This window comes from Carettochelys insculpta, chromosome 5 (assembly GCF_033958435.1).
Source record: "Carettochelys insculpta isolate YL-2023 chromosome 5, ASM3395843v1, whole genome shotgun sequence".
Classification (NCBI taxonomy): Eukaryota; Metazoa; Chordata; order Testudines; family Carettochelyidae; genus Carettochelys; species Carettochelys insculpta.
The window spans coordinates 544,431-568,737 of record NC_134141.1 but is presented as its reverse complement, the minus strand read 5'-3'; the positions used below and the strand labels follow the sequence as shown (position 1 = coordinate 568,737).

The following is a 24,307-nucleotide window of genomic DNA, read 5'->3' as shown; positions in this document are numbered from 1 at the left end:
AGAATATAGTGAGGGTCCCTGTATTATTTTCATTGATCGCATGCAGTCACTGAAGGGGAGAAACTCAGTGGATGGCGAGTTGAGAATTCAGCGACAGAAGAAAGACATTTCTGTTAACTTTTTTTTGCTATCTCTGTGGATGCCCTACTTTTCCTTCCTTCTGACGGGAAAAATGGACATTTACTTACCATGGGAGGGGAATGAGGAAAATGCAATGTGAGAGGATGATCTCAAAGACCAGCGAGCACACTTAGAATTCTATGGGAATGAGGGAACGGTGAGATGATTCCCACAATGCACCACTGCAACAGTTGATGTTTGCCAATTCAGTGTGGCAGCAATAAGTCGACTTGTGAGGAGCATGTGGGGAGGTGAGGATGGTCAAATTTGAACTTATAAATTCCAGAATTACAAACTTGATGTTAATACATTCAAATTTATCTTGTAGCATAGATGCAGCCTTAGAAGGGCCATGACAGCAGCTTTTAAGTATGAAAAATTATTCTCCTTGACCTCTGAGGATAGGACAAGAAGCAAAGGGCTTAAACTGCAGCAAGGCAAGTTCAGGCTGGACATTAGGAGAAACTTCTTATCAGGGTGGTTAAACAGTAGCCTTAAGAGGTAGACAATTCTTTATCATTAGCAATATTTAAGAGCAGGTTGGATAAGTATCTGCCAGGGATGATCTAGATGGCACTTGGTCCTGCTGTGAGTGAGGGTGCTGGACTTGAGGTGCTTTCCAGTTCCAGTACTTTATGATTCCTACAAATTTACTGTGTATAAGTGAAATTAGAGTGGCATGTTTCTAAGCTTTGCCATAGCAGATCCTCATTAATCTCTCTCTTTATAAATAGCACATACAAGTAAGCCTTGTCCCTTTTCACAGCAAAGATTTAATTAGCTGTAATGAGAGGTCATAGTCTTAAAATTATGGCAGGTTTGTAGTTTTTCAAACTGTGTTGCAGAATACTTACTGGTACCAATCCATGATTACAAATAAAGCCAAAATAAACTGGTCAAATTGTATTTCATGGGGTTTTGTTCCTGCTTTGTAAATTGATTTTTCCTTTTCAAAGTTCATAAGGGACTTCCTTGTGACTATACTAATAATGTTCTACTGTAGATATTTTCATTGCTTAAACTTTACATTACAGAAAGTAAAGATCTTGGAGTTGTAAATAGTTCTTTGAAAACATCGGTTCAGTGTGCACATAGTCAAAGAAAATAATGATGTTAGACATTAGGAAAGGAATAGATAATATACAGTGCTTCTGTATATCTGTGGTACGCACATATTTAATACAAGCAGATCTGATTATCCCATCTCAGCAAAGATATACTGGAAATGGAAAAGGTACACAGAAGGGCAACAGAACAAAAAAGCAGTCATGTGGCTCTTTAAAGACTAACAATAATTTATTAGGAGATGAATAGAAACAGAGAGGGAGCTGTGCTAGTCTATACACTATCAAAACAAAAAGCAGTCAAGTAGCGCTTTAAAAACTAGCAAAGTAATTTATTAGATGAGCTTTCATGGGACAGACCCACTTCTTCAGACCATAGCCAGACCAGAACAGACTCAATATATAAAGCACAGAGGTCCAGAAATTATCAAGGTTGACAAATCAGAAAAATTGTTACCAAGATTGGCAAATCAGAAGAGCAAAGGGATGGCAGTGGGTGGTGTGTGGAGTGGGGAAGTTGAGAGTTAGATAAAACAGAGTTTGTAAGAGTCCTTATAATGGGTCAGGTAATTGCTGTCCCAGTTCAAACCATGTGTTAATGTGTTGAATTTGAATATGAATGTTAGTTCTGATCATTCCCGCTGTAGATGGCTTTTAAAGTCCTGTTTCGGTAGAACACAAACTTCCAGATCGTTAACAGAATGGCCCACTCTGTTAAAGTACTGGCTGACAGGTTTGTGTATTTGGAGTTTTTTGATATCCTATGCCCATTCATTTTTGTCAAAGAGTGTTTGCAGTCTGTCCTATATACATGGTGTGTGGGCATTGTTGTCATATGATGGCATATATGATGTTAGTTGAGGAACAGGAGAATGCACACATCCCGCCCCCAACACCTTGCCTTCCCTCTACTCCTCTGATTTGTCAACCATGATAACAATTTTTGGACCTGTGCTTTATATATTGAGTCTGTTCTGTTAAGGCTATGATCTGAAGAAGTGGATCTGTCTCATGAAAGCTCATCTCCTAATAAATTAATTGTTACTCTTTAAAGCGCTACATGACTGCTTTTTTGTTTTGATAGAATACAGACTAACATGACTATCTCTCTGTCACTATTCAGAAGGGCAACAAAAATGGTTAGGGGCATGGGACAGTTTTTGTATGAAAAGAGGTTAAAAATACTTGGATTTTTATCTTGGAAATAATTGACTAAAATAAGTTGTGCTATAAAAGCTTGATTGGCATGGAGAAAGTAAATAAGGAAGTGTTATATACTCCTTCACGTGACAGGAAATGGGGTTCTGGCAACAACAGCACTTTGAGTAACACTTGAAAAAAGCCTCTTTGGCCACTCAGTTCAAAAGTAGGAGTGCAAAGTTTAATGAAGGTTTATGAGAAAAGCTTTACTAAGGAATTGAGTGGAACACGGACAGCCCCTGCAGCGAGGATTACAATGACTGAATTTACTTCATGATAAGTATCTCTAATTGTGTGTTATGGCTTCTCATAAGGCACTGAAATGGCAACAGCATCAGGGACTGCTTCCTCCAGGGATGACAATTGATTTGTTTAGAGGTAAAGCAGCTGTGAAAGATGTAGAAGAAGAAAAGTTCCCAACACAGCTGAGCAGACATATTAAGGTAGAATTCTATTAACTTGTTTTGGTGTAATGTTTGGTAGTACTTGCTATAGATATGTTAAGCCAAGGCTTTAATTTTAATTCTCTAGCTTCTCATGCTCAAAGCTTTTTGAACATTTATCCTTTTTACTTACATTTTTCCCATACCTGGTTTTTGCCCAGAAGAACATCATTGGAAGGTTTTATTAAAAACTCCAGTTAAGGTGGGGGGGAATGCTAATGAAATTTCAGCTGGTTTTCAATTGTGAATTTAAAATGCTTTTGAATTGTGATTGATTGAAACTCTCGTTATCTTCAGGAAAAAAGGGATGATGGTATTGTGCACGCGTTAGTAACTTCCGTTTAATCATGGGAACATTGGTACTTTGCGCAGTGCTAAGTTTTTAATACTGTTGCAACTAATATTTACGTAGCTTTCAACAACAATGTACATACAGAATTCAATACAGAAATGGATTCTGCTCTAAAATTTCTGTGTTCCTGCAAAGATTGACTTGCAACAGAGAGCTTTTCTGTTGTGGAGTTTGCAGTGTTTATAAGTGAATTCCATAAGCCCTGTAGTTCCATTTCTTGCATGTAACTCTGCAAGCTGCCTGCTCTGGTAACTAAGAGCAAAAATGATTTACAGGGGTCCCTATATCAATGACTTGGTCATGGGCAGTCAGGTCTAGTGGTTGGAGCATGAATTGATGGCTGCATATCAGAACCCAATGTCAGGGCCAGAGTTGAGAGCCAGTGATTAGAAATCTGAACTGGGGATCTGAATCCGATTACATGAAGTGAGGCAAGGCAGAAGCAGGATTCAGAACAAGCAGATGCAGGAGCTATTTCAGTTCTGACAAATTATTTGAGCAGCTGTTTAACTGCTATTGCTGCTGTGCTTAAGAGCCGTCTGCTGGCACTTCCAGGTCCAACTAATCAGGTGGCTTAGGCAATCAGGCAACCTACTACAGGCAAGCTTTCCTGGCAAGGTTGCTTGGAGACTGGCTCTACTGCTCACTTGAGTTGGTATCTTTCCCACCAGCACTAAATTCACTTACTTTTAATTACAGGGTCAGACCCTCAAAACAAGCAGCAGAAAGGTCAGACCCTTTAATCCAGACTTCTGTAGTCTGACAGCTCCTGTGGTTCTGCATTTCTGTGGGTGCTTCCTGGGAATAGTTGGGCCCCAGCTTCAGCATCTCTTTCCCTGCCTGCCCAGAGCTTTTGGAGCACCACAAAAAGCCGATCTGTGATGCTGAAACTTGGGAAGGAGGAGGGACACTTAGTGGAAGAGGCAGAGTGGCTATGGAATCCTGCAGGGATGCGCTCCTAGACCTGACTGCATGGCTCTGCAGCCATCTTGCCTCTTCTTCTGAACATCCCATCCCACTCGGCAGCCCACGGTAACAAATGGGACAGCATTGACCAAGTGGAGACTGGAGTTCAGGGAAAGAAGCAGGGTGGCCGTGGAGCCCTCCAGCCTGTGTCAGCAGAAGGGCTGGCAATGACCACCTTGATCTGGCAGATTCTCTGGTTTGGAACCACTCAGGTCCTTGGAGTGCTGAACCAGGGAGGTACTACCTGTATTGGAAGGCATCAGATTTTTCAACATGGATATCATTTTGAAAAAATAGTTTTATTTCAAATTTTGTGTTATGACATTTTGAAATGAAAAGAATTGTTACATTTTAGTGAAGGGAAAAAACTTGCTCATTCTTACTTCTCTTATCCCATTTTTTCTAATATGCAGATGGTGTAAGTGAAGATTTTTCAGTCTGAATTTTTTTATTCAGGAAATAACATTTCTAACAAAACAATTTTTTTCTGCTTTACAGTAAAATCTTTGATATCTGGCATCCATGGGACCGGGAAATTGCCGGATAATCAAATATTCTGAATAATAGAGAGGGGTACCTAACAGTGCATAACACTAAAGAAAAACAAGATTAGATATTAAGAAACAAATAAAAATCTATGCAGAATATTGTTCTCAGTCCTTTTCCACAAGTATCCACATACAGTAGAAGATTGATACCCACTGCCATCAGGACACTGCCTCAGCTGAGCAGCTCTGGACAGCGTGAGTGGCTCATGCTGGGTGGGAGAACAGAGAGCCTGCTGGTTGCACTCAGACAATATGGCTATGTCTACACTAGTACCCCGCCTTTCGAAAGGGGGATGTTAATGAGACCCTTTGGGATATGCTAATAGGTGCTGCAATGAATATGCAGTGTCTCATTAGCATAATGGCGGCCATGGCACTTTGCAAGTGCTGCTTTCAATCAAATGTGCAGCTCCTCTGCATGGGGTGCTTTTCAAAGTCCCCTTATTTATATTTAGTTATCGGAATAAGGGGATTTCAAAGTGTGCAGGGTCTTTCGAAAAGGACCCTAGGTAGATGAGCCGCGTGCGATCAAAAGCGGCACTTTCAAAGCCGCAGCTGCCAGTATGCTAATGAGGTGCTGCATGTTTGTTGCAGTGCCTCGTTAGCATATCCTGAAGTGTAACATCCCCCTTTCGAAAGGGGGGTGCTAGGGTAGACATAGCCAATGTGTCCCAAAAGGGGGACACAAAACAGCAGTCATGTGTCACTTTAAAGACTAACAAAATGATTTATTAGGTGATGAGCTTTTGTGGAACAGATGAAATGGGTTACCTCTCTGTTATGATCCAAAAGTGGGAGATTGGGTAGTTTAGAAGAGTGTTAATGGCATTTGTTAAAAGTAACTGCCTACTGGCTGCTTGGCATATCCTCTGTCTAGATCTTTTTGAAGAAATATCTACATTGTAATTCCAAGAACAACAAGAAGTATTGTGACACCTTACAGACTAACACATATTTTGTAGCATAAGCTTTCATAGGCAAAGACCCGCTTCATTAGATGCTTGAGTTGGGGAGTGGTTTCAGAGGGGTGTTGAAAGAGTGGGGTCCCAGTAAAAGGGAGGGCCAGAGCTGACAAGGTCTATTCAGCAAGGTGGTAATGGCCCAGTATCAACAGTACTTATCAAAGGAGGGAAGAACAAGCAGATCAGACAGGGGGACATGAGCCTTTGTCAGTGTCTAATGGGGAGATGTTAACACCCAGAGCAGAGAAGCTGTCTTTGTAAACTGCAAGCCACTCCCACTCTGTTTAATCCATGGTTAATGGAGTCAAACTCGCAAATAAATTGCAACTCAGAGATTTCTCTCTCCATTTGACTTTTGAAACGTTTTTGTTTCAGGACTGCCACCCTTAAATCTGCCACTGAGTGTCCAGGGAGATTGAAATGTTCTCCCATAAGCTTCTGTGCATTATCGTTCTTGATGTCTGATTTACGTCCATTTATTATTTTACGGAGAGATTGGCCAAACTGGACAATGTAAATTACAGTGGGGCATTGCTGGCACATGATGGCATATATTATATTAGTAGATGTGCAGGTGCCAGACCTGCAGCAGTCCTCGCTGCCAACTCTGCTCTCATATCTACACCAGTGACATCATCACAGGACCTAACATCACCTATACCATCAGGGGCTCCTTTACCTGCACATCTACTAATATAATATATGCCAGAGTTGCCCCATTGCAATTTACATTGGCCAAACTGGACAGTCTCTCTGTAAAAGAGTAAATGGATGTAAATCAGACATCAGGAACGGTAATGTACAGAAGCCTGTGGGAGAACATTTCAATCTCCCTGGACACTCAGTGGCAGATTTAAGCGTGGCAGTCCTGAAACAAAAAAATTTCAAAAATCAAATGGAGAGAGAAATCTGAGCTGCAATTTATTTGCAAATTTGACTCCATTAACCATGGATTAAACAGAGACTGGGAGTGGCTCACAGTTAAGTAAGACAGCTTTCTCTGCTCTGAGTGTTAATCTCTCCCCATTAGATGCTGACGTTCATCAACGAGGAACTGAAGAGGCTCCGAGTTGGTATCGCTGCACTGCAAGAGACGCGACTCGCAGATTCGGGATCTCTGAAGCAAAAGGACTACACCTTTTTCTGGCAGGGTAAAGCCCAAGAAGAACCCAGACAGCATGGTGTTGGCTTTGCTGTCAGAAACACCCTTCTACAAATGGTGGAATTAGTCATGGGCGGATCAGAAAGACTTCTTCGGATCACGCTTCAAACTTGCGCTGGTCCCGTCCACCTGATCAGCGCTTATGCTCCAACCGTGTACGCCACACCAGAAGTAAAAGACAAGTTCTATGATGTGCTTAGTGCTGCTGTAGCGCAAATACCTGCTCGTGAACAACTGTACATCTTGGGTGACTTCAATGCAAGAGTTGGAGCTGATTGGGCCTCATGGCCTTCCTGCTTAGGACACTTCGGTGTGGGAAAAATGAATGACAGTGGACAGCGTCTCCTTGAACTGTGCACGTACTACAATCTGTGCATCACAAACACATTCTTCCAAACGAAGCCACAGCACAGAGTGTTGTGGAGACACCCACGCTCAGAACACTGGCATCAACTAGACGTGGTCATCACTAGGTGTAATAACCTCAAAAACGTCCTTCTGACATGCAGCTATTATAGTGCTGACTGTGATACAGATCACTCGCTAGTTTGCTCCAAGCTCAAGCTGAGACCCAAGAAGCTGTACCGCTCTAAACCTGCTGGAAGGCCCCGCATTGACGCCAGAAAGACGGCAAACTCGGAGAAAGCTGAAAAGTTCAGAGAGACCCTCCAGGAAAATCTGCGCAGCAGCCCTGGAGGCACCAATGTGACATCCAAATGGCAACAGCTGAGGGATACAGTTTACAACACGGCCTTGTCGGTGTTTGGAAGAAGAGCTAGCAACACGAACGACTGGTTCGAAGCTAACTCCGATGAGATGATTCCAGTCATTGAAAAGAAGCACGCTGCACTCCTGGAATACAAACGCTCACCGAGCCAGAGTACCCAGCAAGCACTTAGAGCGGCCAGAAGAACGGTACAGCAGACAGCCAGGCGCTGTGCCAACAACCACTGGCTCCAGCTATGCAGCGGCATCCAGACCTGTGCTGACTTTGGTAATCTCAGAGGAATGTACGAGGGTATGAAGAAGGCATTAGGACCCACCCAGAACAGGATGGCACCTCTGAAATCCAAATCTGGTGAAGTCATCGCTGACAAAGCCAAACAGATGGAGCGCTGGGTTGAGCACTACTCCGAACTGTACTCACGCGAGAACGTTGTGGTTGACGCAGCCCTCGATGCCGTTGTGCTCCTACCAGTAATGGACGAACTGGATCAGGAACCGACTGTGGATGAACTGAAGAGAGCCATCGACAACATTGCAGCAGGAAAGGGCCCTGGCCAGGATGGTATACCACCAGAGGTAATCAACTGTGCCGCGGACACACTCCTGGAACCACTACATGAGCTACTGTGCCTGTGCTGGAAAGAGGGTGAGGTTCCACAGGATATGCGCGACGCTAACATTGTAACGTATAAGAACAAAGGAGACAGAAACAACTGCAACAACTACCGTGGAATCTCCCTCCTAAGCGTCACTGGTAAACTGTTCGCTTACGTCATCCTCGGCAGACTCCAGAAGATTGCTGAGAGGGTGTACCCCGAATCGCAGTGCGGATTCTATGCAGAGAGGTCTACCGTTGACATGGTCTTCTCTCTAAGGCAGCTTCAGGAGAAGTGCTGGGAGCAGAGGAAGCCACTCTACATAGCTTTCATCGACCTGACCAAGGCCTTTGACTTGGTCAGAGAGATGGTCTGTTCAAAGTGCTCCACAAGATAGGCTGTCCTCCATGGTTACTCAGGATGATCCAGTCTTTCCACGAAGACATGAGCGGAACCGTCCAATAAGATGGCGCATTATCGGATGCTTTCAGAATCAGGAGCAGCGTCAAACAAGGATGCGTGCTTGCTCCGACATTGTTCGGGATCTTCTTCGCACTCCTCCTGAAGCATGCCTTTGGATCTTCAACAGAGGGCATCTTGCTGCACACAAGATCTGATGGGAAACTGTTTAATCTTGCAAGGCTGAAAGCTAAATCTAAGGTGCGGGAAGTCCTCATCAGAGCCATGCTGTTCGCAGACGATGCTGCTGTAGTGTCTCACACAGAAGACCAGCTTCAAAAACTGCTGGATCAGTCCTCCAAAGCGTGCAAGGACTTTGGGCTTACCATCAGCCTAAAGAAGACAAACGTACTCGGTCAGGATGTTGCTGAATCCCCATCAATCAGCATTGACAACTTATACGTTAGAGGTCATCCACGAGTTTGTTTACCTCAGGTCCACCATCACTGACACCCTGTCGTTGGACACTGAGCTAAATAGGAGGATTGGAAAAGTGGCCACTACTCTGTCCAGACTCAGCAAGAGAGTGTGGAATAACAACAAGCTGTACACTCGCACCAAAATGCAAGTCTACAGAGCCTGCATCCTCAGCACCCTCCTTTATGGCAGCGAGACTTGGACCCTGTATGCCCGCCAGGAAAAGAGGCTGAACGTCTTCCACTTGCGCTGCCTCAGGCGCATGCTTGGACTATCATGGAAGGACAGAGTGACCAACACTGCCGTCCTCGAGCAAGCTGGAATCCCAACCATGCACACCCTCCTCAGGCAGCATCGGCTCCGCTGGCTTTGCCACATCCACAGGATGAATGATGGAAGGATTCCAAAAGACATCCTGTATGGTGAGCTAGCCTCTGGCAAAAGACCTCCCGGATGCCCCCAGTTGCGCTACAAAGATGTCTGCAAGAGAGACCTCAGAGACGTAGACATCGAGCTGGACAACTGGGAAGAATTAGCAGATGACCACAGCAGATGGAGGCAGTGGTTACACAAGGGCCTTCAGAAGGGCAAGATGAGGATCAGACAGCTAGCAGAGGAGAAGCGAGCGCACAGAAAGCACACTAAGGACTTACCAGACACCCACCACATCTGCAAGAGATGCAGCAAGGACTGTCACTCTCGTGTGGGTCTTCATAGTCACAGTAGACGCTGTAAATGAAGTCCTCAATTGAAACTATAGAGAGCGCGATCCATAGTCTATGCGGACTGAAGGATGCCTACTACTAGTACTGTTGATACTGGGCCATTTCTACCTTGCTGAATAGACTTTGTCAGCTCTGGCCCTCCCTCTTACTGGGACCCCACTCTTTAAATATCCCTCTGAAAACAGCTCCCCCAGACTCAAGCATCTGATGAAGCGGGTCTTTGCCCACGAAATCTTATGCCCCAAAATATCGTTAGTCCATAAGGTGCCACAAGATTTTTTGTTGTTCTGGAAGCTACAGACTAACAGGGCTACTTCTCTGCTACATTGTAATTAACATTAATTGTCTCTTAATGGGCAGTCGCCTTAGAACATTTCCCTGTCTCTGCTGAGCCTGAGTGTAGCCTGCAGGCTCCTCTGCTGTCTCCGTGCTCTTGCATCCTGTCCACTGACCAGAGCTGCTCAGCTGTAAGTTGGGCTGGTTATTGGAGTTGATCAAAGAGCAGTTAAACAAAAGAGTTTACTGTATTAATTAAGATTTCTTATGTTTGCTAAAATGACATTGTAGAAGTCTCCACTGACAGTCCATGATTGTAAAAATTAGTGAAAACTAACTAGTTTTGAAAGCATAGACTTGCTGGAGTAGAAATAAAGCAGCAACACAAAAAATTATTTATCAAAAAGAAGGGCTTTTTAGTAGACAGTCAGTGGGACTGGCAGCTGTTTTCCATCACTAAAATAGAATAAATTAACCTTTAGCCATGAAATCCATCATGAAGGCACCAGTGAGTTAACTTGACTTAAAATGTAATTGAGCTCATCTAAAATCCTTTTCTTTTTTTTCTTTTTAATTTCATTTGAAAACAGTTTGGGCAGAAGTCACATGTGGAATGTGCTAGGTTTTCTCCAGATGGTCAATATCTGGTAACCGGCTCTGTGGATGGATTCATTGAAGTGTGGAATTTCACTACTGGAAAGATCAGAAAGGTAATTAGTTCTGGGTTCATTTGAATGGGAAGTGGATTGATAGGTGGTTAGAGAGTGCATTTTTCAAGTGTGAAACCATGTTTCAAATCCAAATGAATCTAACTAAAATGAGTTTGTAGAAGACAGCTAGTCCATTGTGCTGGCCAAGGAGGTGCAAACTCATGATCACTTGGTCTTTCTTTGCTTTAGTTCCCCATTAGCAAAATGAGAATAGTAGCACTGCCTATTTCACAGGTGTTTTTGAGGATAAGAATATTTGTGAGATGCTTGAATACTGTGGTAAAGGGGACTATATAAAGTGACTTTAAAAGAGAGAGAGAGAAATAACTGTTGCTAAACCACTGTCACGTTTCTTGTAGTCAGCAGACTGGTTGTAGTTGAATGTTCTGGAGGTTGAGTCACCAGAGAGATCAGCCCTGCACACTGGTGTCATTAATTGAACAGAGTTGAGCATGTAAGATGGGAAACTTAGGCATGAGTCCACCTAATTCTTGCCTTTTGTTTTTGAATTTTAAACAGAACTAGTGTCACTTGCAGATTCTGGTCATATATATCTGATAACTTGGACCCCTATCTGTTCTATCTTATCGAGTTCTGGGGTACCAGGAAGCTTTGCTTTGCTTCTCATCTTTTAGACTTGGATCTTTGTTCATTTGTTTTTTGGGGGTTTTATTTTTGTACCTTCCCATAATGTATATTCATTAGCTTTGTTTCAATCACTATTAAAGTGATCTACTGTATATTTGGGAGAGTTTGTGCATCTGTCTGTTTTGTCCATAAGTCTGTTTGTTCAAGAACTCCTCCAAAATGGTAATAGCTAGGACCACCAAATCTAGTATACAGCTTCCTCTTATCGTAACTGAAAGGAAGGTAAGGGTTTGATAGTGCCAGATCAATGGGATGTGTGTGGAAGGAATGTGATTCTCATCAGACAGAAAGGCAGGGCTCTGAGAACAAGGAGAGTTATACTCCAGAATGCCCACAGGAGGGCAGCAAGCAAGCATGGTCTCTGCTGCCTGACAGTGTCCTGGGCCTGCTCAGGAAGCAGATTGCTGGGCAGTTTGGCCCCTACCATCCAGGGGAGCAGCCAGAGCTCAGGCAGTGCAGCCTCTTGAACTCCCCCTATCCCACCCAACCACCTGCTCTGACTCCTGCACCTCCAGCCCCTGTCCTGAGTTCCTTCTCATCCCCAACACTGACTTCTGCACCCCCCATATAGCCAGCCCTGAAGGACTGGAGCAATGCTGGATAAATTTTCCACTGCTTAAATAATCCATAAATTATGCATGTTCAGGCTTCAATTTACATAACATTTGCTGTACACTATTGTTTCATGTTTTTATGTCACCTTATTCCTGTTTTCCCTGTATAGGGACTTCTAGCCATATGTTTTATATATTTTATGATTAACTTTCTTTTCCTTACACCTTCCCATATGATATGTTTCATGAATAGAATGTCACCTTTACCTTGTCCACTCTAAGCCGCACTTAATCAAGTCTGTATAAGAGAGAGAGTGGAAGACAACAATCATATCAAGCACAGATTATGCCAAAGCATTAGCATGAGTATTATTGTGAACTGTCCAAAAGAAATTCATTATTATACATAGTTTAATATTAATTTATAATGAATACAACTAGCCTTTTTTGCCATTTTAAGTTTTCGTCTTTGGATGTCATAGTTCACAAAACTAGTATCACCGTAAATTAGTTATTAGCATAATGTTTTGTTTTGTTTTTTTGGTTATTTGAGTAGTAGGGCGTGTTGTTTGTTTGTTTTTCCATGGCTATCCTATCAGAATATTTTTCTTTTTCAAACTTGAACTTTTTGCTCAAAGTTTAGCACCACATTGGAAAATCATCAAAAGTCTTGTCAAGTAATTTTGCAAAATACATTTAGAAGAGCTTTTTTCACTGTAGGGCCTAGGTGTGTGTGTTTAGACCTCAATACTTTCCCCTCCAATGCTTTTGGAAATACAGTATTTCCAAGGGTGTCACTTATTTTACATGATGGAGTCACATTCCAATATTTGGGGGTCTTTTCTGTCTTTTTTTTTTTTTTTGCTGGTTTTTAATACAAATTGTAGGGACATAAAACCCTGTTTTAATTGGTTAACTGTTTAAACACCACCCAGGTGGAAGACGCCTGTGGGGCTAAATCAGCTGTGAGGGTAGCTGGTCCACGCCTTATCGGTTAACTGTATGTGCTAAATGAGATCAGTTTCAGGGTGAGGCTTACTGGTTAAACTTTAACATCTCTAATACATTGTATGTACATTTATAATGCATTATAACCCGTGATGTAACTATTAACCTTAACATACGTAACAATATTTTAAAGATAAATGCAACAACTGGGCATTCCCTAACTGTATTTGTTTAATGCCATCATCTAGTATTAATATGTTTACCATGACTATTTGCTATATTTAATTTTTGTTCTGCATGTGAACTAAATGTTTCTATTTTGTGGTGACAGAGACTTTAGGTGTAGATTTAATTTGGCTATGGCTAATCAAAAAGTTAGGAAGCAACCTCATAACTTCAAAACCAAATCTTGGTTGACTTGATATTACTGGTTCAACAAATATGGGTATAGATATGATTTTGATTGGTTCAACCATAGTTTTGAATTTAGGTGTAAAACATCAGTTGGACTGATCAGTTGGGTCTTCTTTCCCTCCATAATTGTATTTTAGCTGTTATGGGATCACATCGTATTCTCTGTTCCCCACATATGTGGCACAGGTTTGTTCAAATTGCAGATGCCAGATGGAATGTGGCATGTTCCACGTTCATTAACATAATAGACCACTTCCAGTTCAGAGCTGAATTATTTCATGAATTGATGCTAATTAGCCAGGGGTGTTCAGTTTTAGTTCTGTTTTATACTCACCTGCTGTGACTGATGTATCTTCCTGCTATTTCATTTAGGATCTGAAGTACCAAGCGCAAGATAACTTTATGATGATGGATGATGCAGTTCTATGCATGTGTTTCAGTAGAGATACAGAAATGTTAGCAACTGGAGCACAAGATGGGAAGATCAAGGTATGAATTCTCGGGCATGAAAAGTGCAGAAAGATAAGGCTAAGTCTAATGTATGCATTGCATCTTTTTAAATTTGAGGAGTTGGAAATGGAGGAGGGTCTGATGCTCATGTCCTGTGAATTTTCCCAGGCACTGGAAACAAATGTCTTGATATAATTTAATCCTCTCTCCTCTCGAAGTTGACCTACAAAGGCACTTTAACAAACTTTTGGATTAGAATATTGTACCTGTATTGAGAGAGGAATTTATTTTATGCTTAAGAGATTATGGGTTTCACACCCTGCGATCTTTGTTATAAGAGGCTGCTAAATATATATTTATAGAAGCTGTAACGGTTTATTTCCTCTTGCTAGTATGGGAAATTTTTTTCAAAGCATATCCTTTGGAATAGGAGGTGGATATGCATGTTCAGTAATGAATGTCCTTAGACTGGCCCAAGGCATTTCATATGTGGACTGCATTCTGTATGGTAGCCTCAGACACGAACAAGTGTAGTGTCTCAATAGCTACGTCTACACTAGAGCATGATTTTGAAAGGCCCCCTTTCGAAAATGGTGAATCAAAAGATGATCTTTCAAAATATAGCATCCACACAGGAGCAGAGGCTAGCACCTGCAATCCATTCTTTCGAAAAAGTGTCTACATGGTCCCAAGCGCTCTTTCAAAAGAGAGGGCCAGGAAATGTCATGGACAGGGTCACGTGGCAGACAAGCCCTTCTGGGGCTGCAGACAGCCACTCCCTTAAAGGGCCCCTCCCCAACGCCCTCAGCCTGCACAGCACAAGGCCTACAGAGCTGCCACGAGGCCAGCAGATGCCAATGCTCACAGGGCAAAACGTGGAGCAGCAGCTGGAGATGCTTCTGGCTGTTCCCAGCAGCATGGTCGCCCTACTGTCCACAGCTGTGGCAGTCAACCTTCACCTCCTGTTGGGGGCTGCTGCCCCCACCCTCCTCCAGCATGGCTATGGATCCCCTGAACTTTTGACTCCTCCAGCACCCCTCCTCACCCAGATTCTCTGCCAACTGGAGCTACCCTACTAGCTCAGAGTGGTGGGAGCACCTGGTGATGGGGGGAATGGGATGATGACAGGTGGCTTCAGAATTTCCGAATGAGGCAGCAGACCTTCCCAGAGCTCTGCCAGTGGCTAGCCCCTGTGTAGCAGCATTAGGACCCGGATGTGGCACACCCTCCTGGTCGAGAAGAGGGTCGTGATAGTTGTCTGGAAGTTGGCAACATCCCTCAGGCTGCGTGCTGCCAGGTTGCCTTGGCCTCTTCCAGGCAGAGGCACCACTCCGGCATCTCCACCTGGTGCCAGGCAAAGGCAATGAGCTGAAGGTTCTCAGTGGCCCACCTCTGGACCCTCCTAGAGTGGGGATGCCCTGGTACAGTGGTGGGGCTGCCTGGTCTCCATCCCTCACCTCACCTGTAAATGGCAAAAGAGCTTAGAGCATCATAAGCAGTGGGGATCCAACATTTAGGTTGTATGTTAAATTAGAAAAATTACAATGTAAAGAGAATGTTTTCATAACTTTGTTAAATGGCAGCAAAAGTAGATGGTTATGTGCCTTGCAGTGTTTGTAATCCTTCCATCGCAGTGTATACTGTTTATGCATGAGTACTTGAAGGTAACACACACAATTAAATTAGGCTGCTTTCATTGTCTCAGGTGTAAGTAAGCGTTTTTCTAACATGTGCTCTTGGCTTCTTGGGTTCATAGATGATCAGGCCAGAAGGGACCAGTCTGATCATCTAGCCTGAAAGCCTATATATAATAAAGGCCTCAAAAATTCCCCCAAAAAACATTGTCTAAGGTGAATAGTCCGAAATGTAAGGAGGATAAGTGGGAGAAAACAGAACTCATTTGTTAATCATTTTTAACACAAATGAGGTTTTAAGTGATATTTAACCTCTTAAGGAAAAAGAAAGTGTAGTTCCAGGGCAAAGTAGTGGTGGCAGTCCAAAGCAGTGGGCTGTTGTTCCTTTCTGGAGGAGGAAGGGTTGGAAAGGGTCTTAGGCTGTGTCTACACCAGAGATTTCCCAACCTATGGACTGGGACACAAACATTGGTTGCCATTAGAGGGTCACCGGCTGGGTGGCTCCAAGCCACACATGGCTCTTAAAGAGTAATTTGTGGCTCCCGCCAGTGCTGCCGCTCACTCATCCAGCTCCTAGTCCCTGTCCTGCCTCACTGACAGGGAACTCAATTTAATGGCCAACAGGAGGGGTCTGGCTGTTAAACCAATTAAACTGAGCACCATTTCAGCAGGCAGGGAAGGGAACTGCCTGTGCTGCAGGTGGGGGAAGGGAGTAGGAGGGTTTGGGCGAACTGTGCAGAGGAGGCGGCAGCTCAGTGAAGGAACAGCAGTGGCAGATTGTGGAGCTCGTGTGAGGTAGATGGGAGGCGGTTTAGGGCTGACAGAGGTTTAAGACTGGGGGTGCTTTTTTTCCAGGGGAGAACCTCAACTCCCCCATTTTGCATTACTTTGGGTCACAAAGTCTTACTGAATTGTCAAAAAGAGTCCCTGCCTCAAAATGGTTGGGAACTGTTGTTCTACCTGAGCCATAATGCCAGCAGCTTGATGTAAATGAGCAGTCTTGAACATGCAAATAGATGCTCACTTGCATATTATTGCAGCTAATTTACATATTCATGCAAGATTGCCCTGCTGCGGAAAACAAGCAGTGTAGATGTGGTTCTATCAGCAGCCCCTTATGCCTGGAAAAGATCAGGGATAAGGAGATATACCTATCTCATAGAGCTGGAAGGGACCTTCAGAGGTTGTTGAGTCCAGTCTGCTGCCCTCAAAGCAGGACCTGTCACCATCCCTGACTCTTTTTTTTTTTTTTTTTTTTTTTTTTTAAAAGATCTATTTGCCACGGAAGCCTAATTGGGCCCTGCAAGGATTGAACTCACAAGCCTGGGTTTAGCAGGCCAATGCTCAAATCACAGAGCTATCCCTCTCCCCTAAGCTCAGCTTGTGAGTGCAATCCTTGAGAGAGCCATTTAGGGATCTGGGGCAAATAGATCAAAAAAGGGATGGTGCTTGGTCTTGCCAAGGGGCTTGGGGGTGCTCTCATGTGCGTATGCAAATTATCAATGTAAATATGCAAATGAGCATCTATTTGCATTTTCAAGACAGCTCATTTACATCAGGCTGCCAGCACTACAGCTCAGTGTACACACAGCCTTCCAGCTTTAGGCCAGGCAGCCCTCTGCACCAGCAGCAGTCCCATAGCTGACAGGTGCCCTATGCAGCCTGATAGGATTGCTATAGCCATCACTGGAAAGAGTTGCCAGGACAGATGAGTTCAAGCATTCATAAAACCAAACCCAGGTAACCTAGATTTCTGTAGTCACCCGTATGAAACAGCTTCGAAGTTGGAGATCAACTTAAGGGTATGCCATATATACAAGGAAATGAGCAAACTGCTGTGGAAGATACATTGAAAAAGGAAAGTTGTAGTTGGGCTGACTGGCTGATATGAAAGATCCCAGTCACTTTCAAAGGAGGGGCATGGTGGAGATATTGGTAGTGCAGGCTGATAGGTAGATGCCGTCCATTGCAGCGATTCATACTATGTGCTGAGTCTGAAAACTAATGACCCCATTTGTATTGTCAGTTACCTTCCCAGTTCTGTTCTAACACTGTTTAAATCAAAATAAAGCTGGGATATTGGAAGGGTTTGATTTACACAGAGAACCAAAGACGTTGAAATTTAAGGCTTGACTTGAGGGGTGGCGAGACTGTCCCTGAACTACATCCATGCAAAACTCTTAGATAGCGTAGTCAGAGGTGTAGTGTAAGGACCTGGAGAGAGACAGAATCCCAATATTTCATTGTAGGTTGCCTGTTGTCCTCAGTCTAGCCCATGGTTTCCCAAACTGGGGCACGTGTCCCCCCTGGGGTGGGTCTGAAGAAATTCAAGTGGGGGGGCAAGGCAACCCAGTGCCCCCCACTATTTCCCCATCCTTTGCTTCTGGCTCTCAGCCCCTGCCATTTTACATGGGTGACCTGGTGCAGCTGCTATAAAAAGCAGGCAGTTGGCGAAGACCCACGTGCTAAGGTAAGTGAGTGTGAGTTGCGGGGGTAGGAGGGGAAGGATGGAGTTAGATGGGGCCTTGGGGTGCCTAGCTCAGTAAGGGGGATGGGAATAAGAGCAGGGGGCTGGTAGTATCTGGCTTTATGGGAGGGGAGGGGCTCGGGTGAACCGCTCGCAGGGCTCGGGCGGCTGGCTGGCTTGCAGGACTCTCGGGGCTTGGGTGGCTGATTCCGGCATCACAGGGCTTGGGCTAGTGGGTGGGCAGCTGGCCCCAGCAACGTGGGGCTCATGCAGCTCGGACTGGCAGGCGGGTGGCTGGCCTGGGCAGTGTGGGGCTTGGGCAGGCGGCTCAGGCATCTGGCCTGCGGCCAGCTCCAGCGGCTGGTGGGAGGGTGGGTGGCTGGCCCTGGTGGTGCGGGGCTCAGGAGGGCAGCTCTGGCAGTGCAGGTCTGAGGCAGATGGGTGGCTGGCACAGGCCGCTCTGGTGACTGGCATGGGGTTCAGGCAGCTGGCGAACTGGGGCTGTACCAGGTGTCTGCAAGGGGCCAAGAAAAATTATTTGTGCTTATTTTTAATTTTAAATAATACTTTTATATGAAGTTTTGTTTTTATTTTAAATTACGAATTGAGTTTTTTGTTAAAGGGGGGTTGGGTGATGGTAAAGAAGAGGTGGAGGGGGCGTGAAGGTTTCTCAAAAATCAAAAGGGGGCATGAGTCCAAAAAAGTCCATTGTACTAAAGGGCTGTATGCAAGCATATTGTTGAAGGGGTGCTGGAAGGCTGGCATTAATAGGAAGTAGGGTTAAGGTTGCAGTGCATGGTGTACAGTAGCTCTGGGGTATGGTGAGGTGTGAGTGTGTCAGGAAAAGCAGAGGGTCTTTGTTGCTAGGTGGCTTGACTTTACCTTCTCTTTTTGTGTAGGTTTGTGTTTGGCATGTGTGGGTGCAGTGCTTTTTTTTTTTTTTTTCCTAGAAAAAATGGTGCTGGGACTAAAGTTTGATTCTTCATAGGGGTTAGGGTGTTCAAATTTAATCCCACAGTCCCTGTGCTTCTGTGAGACTGGCGGGGACTCCTGCCCCAGTCTCCACACTGCTGCAGGACCAGTGATGAAAATTTTTCTGGTGTTCTAATGAAAAAATGTGCCAGTACTCTGTACCACTATGTTCCACCAGAAAAAATGGCCTGGTTCGTGTAGGTGTATGAAGAAAGGCTAACTGGTACACAGCAAAATTTCTTATATGTTTCCTAGGTGTTTTTTTTTTTTAATAGTTGATTAAAGAGGAGGGTTGGACTAGAGTTAGTATCAGAAGAAACGCAAGGTACTGTCAGATGGTTTATCTGTCATCTCTTGTGTCTTACATGCCAGCAGCTGTGCACCAGCCATGCTGTCGGATCACATCTGACAGAAGTGTAACTCCTAACAGGTCTTGAGTGCCCAGGCTGGCTGTCTCCACTTCCAGTTAGAACAAGAATAAAAGCTAAACACTGTTACTGGGGGGGAAAAAATCATCAAACTTACTGCCCAAGCTCTACTCAGAATCCGCTGCTTTTGCAAAATATGGAGTAGATGTAGTATGTAAGAGAGAGCAGTCAGCAGCTGAAAGTAGGACAGGAAAGTTGGCTAAAGCCCAAATTTAAAGAGTTCCTATTGCATACAACGAAGAGAATTTCAGAAAGCAAAATAATTTGGTAACTGTGCACACTGCCTGATCATCCACTTGCAGAAAAAGACAGGAATTTATATCCCATTTAAAACCAATCCCTAATTATGGAGTGCACTCTGGTACCTCCAGAATTTGTGTATTTTAGGGTGTGAAATAATGTTGAAAATTTGACAAAAATTGGCCAGTCCTGGAGTTGGGAGGGTCATGCAGCCTGTTTGGTGATAAATCTGTCATAGTAGAGTGCAAAGGAATAATGTTCTGAGGGTAGCTACTGTGCTGGGATGATTCTGCACCTGAACCTCAACAAAAACATTGTTTTTGTGACTAAGGCTAAGTCTAGATTGCTACTTTACTGGTCTGCAATTTTTTGGCTCAGAGTTGTTAAAAACACCTTCCTCCCTGAGTGCAAGTTACAGCACTGCAAAGTGCCAGTTTAAATAGCTGACCATTGCTATTAGCTTACATGCCACATGGAGCACTGGGAGACATCTCCCTGTGTTCCGTGATTCTGCTTTAGTTTTAGAAGTGTAAATGCAGCCTTCAACTGATGCAGCAGTGTAATTTTCCAGTGACAGGCTCACTACGTGGGGTTTGTGCTGGTTTTATATTAACTTTCAGGCGTGGTCAAACTTGAAGCCTTTTTTGTGTTCAGTAGTGGAAAAAGGAAAGAAGAGGCATACCACACAACTGTTCTTACATGGAGCTGGGAAATCAGAGCCAATCATCACCTCTCCCACATTAGCAAGAAACTTCAGCACACTGTTTGCCAAAGTCTTGTTTGAATGCAAGCTTGCTAGAGTCATGCAGGTGCCTCTTAAATGTATTTACCACAGTATTAGATATTTTGAAGAAGTAAAAAGCACTACTGCCAGTGCTTTCTAGATTAGCTTTTGATCCTGGATAATCTCTGCTTAGTCCTGAATACCCTTTTAATGTTACATGATTTTTCGAAGTCCTTTTTCTAACTAGTGTTTTGGATGTCTTTCAGGTGTGGAAGATTCAGAGTGGGCAGTGTCTGAGGAGATTTGAACGAGCACACAGTAAAGGTGTCACCTGCCTCAGTTTCTCTAAAGACAGCAGTCAGATTCTTAGTGCTTCTTTTGATCAGACAATCAGGTAAATTATACATTTGGGGGTCATAATGCACAAGAAGCTCTAATAGGGGTTCCAAGTATTATTTCTTCCATCCTCTTGTGTTAAATCTTTAGATGTTTTTATCTTACATAAAAACTAGTCGTTAGTGTCAGTTTTTAACATGAATAAAATTACTTGGCTCTTTACTATTGAACAGATAATCTAAATTTTTGCTATTAGTTTTTGTAATCTCTTTTTGTGCTGTCCTATTGTCATTCCAGTGTTAAGCAGAACAGTGCTGGCCAGGGTGTTTTGTTTTTACATTTGTTCAAATGTATTTCTCTCCTCAGATTCAGCAGTAGTCATTTCACTACTCTCACGCCTGCCACCTCATCCCAGCAAAAGGCCTACTGAGCAGTACTTGTTAGCTTATAGTCAAATTTTAGGACACCTGTTTCTGAAAGTAGCTACTGCAACCTGGTGGTCCTTACAGCTAATGGGACATACATCCATTCTTGAACACCAGTTCTGACTGAACCCAATCACTACCAGTTGATAGCTATTGGTGGGTTGTTATTTTCATTCTTCTTCATAATAGCCTTCACACCACAAAAGGGAGTGCCAAGCAGCCAGAAAACCTCTTAGTGCAGAGAGAGGAGAGTTCAGAAGTTCTCCAGGGTCACTTGTCTCCGTCCTCCTAGCAGCAACTACATAGAGAAATAGATATCGCCATTATAAAAATGTGGCCTTACACCTGCCACAGTCTTTTGTAATTCTCTCTAATAGGGTGAAGCACTTAGCCAACAGAGTTTCATCTTCTCTACTTCCATCAGGAAGCATTGTGGGATGCACCGCCAAAGCACATGTACACTTCCAGGAAGCAGCTCAGCTGTTGTTGAGCTGTTCTTGGGCCTGGGAGCTTAGATACCCTAACCGAAGATGCAGTTCCTGACTCTCACCTTCTGTGAATAAGTGGGACCTTCCACTATTGTGGGTCCCAGGCTGCATCCCTGTTACCCAGTCTGAGACAGCCCAACGCCCTCATAGTCGCATCAATTCTTGGAGCAGTGAAATTGGCCTTTTTTGGAGAAGACTTGAGCTTGCAGGAGCTGGGCATACTAGAATATGGGAACTCATGCTCATAAGAACAAAGGGGACCACAAAACCAACCTAATTCAAAAGTAAATTGCAAAGCTCCTCCTCAACTTAGCCTCACTCAAAGCTTTCACACCATAAAACTGTTGTATAAACTAATCAAGCTAGTTTTTCTGCAGCCTGGGAATAAAAAGAGTTTTGATTTTTAAGTAGTTAGTGGCTGCTCAGATGCTAATATGCTTGGGGCCATGTGAGTACTTAGATTGGGGGCCAGTATTTATGCTATCAGAATTCTTCAGTATCTGTTGAACTTTCTTGCCAGAATCAGCCACTCCATGCTCCTATTACTCCCTTCAGGACTGAGTTCTAGTGCACTGGTGCCTAGTAGAAACAAGACTTAAGTCTGCAGGGTTCTTAGGTTAAATTCACCTTACAACTAACACACAAACCTGTGTCCTTCTGCCAGTTCTTGGGGTTTTATGTTCTATGTATGCCTGAAACTACCTTTTAGCTTTTTTAAATTGATTAGATTTCAAGTTGATGATGTCCCTTTACATTTTGCATAGTCAGAAGTTGTAGTTGGGGAAAGGAGCTTGTGATGACTAATGTATTCTAGCTGCAGATGTTTTAGCGTATTTTACTACTAGTTCTGTACATCAGACATAAAGAAACTAATTTCTTCCTTTATTTTATGTGTATGCATCATACCTCTGTACAGATTGTATGGATTAATGGTACCTTTTTTAAATTTTGTAACAGGATTCATGGCTTAAAATCAGGAAAAACTTTGAAGGAGTTCCGTGGTCATTCTTCATTTGTTAATGAAGCTACTTTTACACAGGATGGTCACTATATTATCAGTGCATCCTCTGATGGCACAGTAAAGGTAAAATGGTCATTTCTGTGAGTTACATATAGGGCTTGTTCTCTGTGTTGAAGCATTTAATATTTGAGATACTTTCACTTAAAGATACTGTTATTAAAGCTAGGGCTCAAGCTCTGTCATTTGGGCCAATTTACATGTAGATTCATGGAAGCTAAACAAGATGAAATGAGACAGCTAATGGTACTTTGTCAAATTATGGAGTGCTACACTGCCCATTTTTTGCTGTCCCAAGAATATATAGAAAATGCATATTTCTGGGCAACATGATGGTGTAACCCATCTGACCACATATAATATGATGCGGAGTTCTGGGCACAGCTGAGGGAACCAATCCAGTGTAAAACTGGGCCATTTACAGCCCGGGTTGTGATTTCCTTCTCACTAAGACAAATCAAACCAGCCACAAAATTACCTCTGCCAGCCCCACTGGCCAGCCAGAAGCCCCACAAGCAAACCTGCAGATTCTTCAGCTGCTCCAACCACTCAGTCCAGTACCACGCTTTACTCAGGTCAGAGGTTATTACAGCCTATTTCACCAAATCCAAACAGATTCTTCCGGGCCCCAATGAGTCCAGTCGCAGTCCCAGGTCAATATGTACTTGGATCTTACCCAAAACAGCAAGCTGTTCCAATCCTTTAGAATCTGAAATCTGAAGGTTTATTAATAAAGACTAGGGTGAGAGAGAAAAAATTGTTAAATTGGTACATTATATATATCAATTAAAGCTGTTGACGCAGCCCAGCGGTGCTATTTGCTGATTTCTTGAAAGTCTTTGAAAGCACACCCCATGAGGGTGGGATCCCAGTTCACACAGGCTTAGTTCATAGAGACGGGAGAAAAAAATGGTCACTGCCAGGACCATCTTGTAGCTTGCCATGTGGATGGGAAAACCCCTTTCTTCTTCCATAGGCAATGGAGTATCACCTGATGAGGTGGGCTGCTGCGGCATGTTGCCATTGACTGCATCCCAGATGACCAGTCCCAAATTCCTGAGATGGGTATTCAACATCTGGTCATCTGTCCCTTTAGTGAGCTCATGTCATCTGACTGGGGAGGTGATCACACCTCCTATTGTGAATCTTACCACTAAACCTGAACTAAAAATGTTTTAAAGTCAATATCTGTAACTTACGCACAAACATGGCACATGTATGTAAGTAGCATGAACAGATTCAGGACATTACCAGCTTTAATTACACACCTCACCTGGCCCTCCTGGCACAAGGTTTGGTGCCACTACATACAATGGTGACCTAAATGGCTTTCATCTTTAATTTAAAAATCCAGTAACGTCACACCATACCACCTGCAGTTGTGTCATTTTGGAAATAGAATTGAAATACTTATTCATGGAAGCTGGAGGTGAAAAATATCTGTTATAGTCATTACAGGTGACAGGGCTTCTGTTACACTGTTAGGGATACCCCTGCCCACCTTTCCATCAAGATTTCTGGCTGGTTTAGGATTGGCAGAGTAGCCAGTTCAATAAATCATGCAAGTTGTAGGACCCATAACAGTTTCCTTTTCTTAATCTTAATAAATTACTGACTGCTTCTACTTCATGCCAAGAGATTAAGCTAGCAGTAACTTACAACATGGTGCCTTCTATTTATTACAGTAGAAATAAAAATAGTCTAATTCTGAAAGTACAGGCCAGCTGGGAGGATGGATGTTATAGTAAAATTCACACCGTATCTGTGACATGTTCAGGCCTACCGATGTGGGTGGAGAGAGAGGTAACAGGACAATTGCCCCAGGGCCTGGCAGT

The 24,307-nt window shown here is 43.5% G+C and overlaps 1 protein-coding gene across 2 annotated transcripts in view; it reads left to right on the top strand.

Moving 5' to 3' along the window:
* The window catches only part of SMU1 (SMU1 DNA replication regulator and spliceosomal factor), a 49,139-nt gene that overhangs the window by 9,684 nt on the left and 15,148 nt on the right, over window positions 1-24,307 (top strand). For both annotated transcript variants that reach the window (XM_074994477.1, XM_074994478.1), the window contains exons 5-9: window positions 2,699-2,827; window positions 10,607-10,726; window positions 13,663-13,779; window positions 20,472-20,599; window positions 22,412-22,538. In XM_074994477.1, coding sequence (XP_074850578.1) covers window positions 2,699-2,827; window positions 10,607-10,726; window positions 13,663-13,779; window positions 20,472-20,599; window positions 22,412-22,538 — 621 coding nt within the window. The remainder of the gene's footprint in view (window positions 1-2,698; window positions 2,828-10,606; window positions 10,727-13,662; window positions 13,780-20,471; window positions 20,600-22,411; window positions 22,539-24,307) is intronic.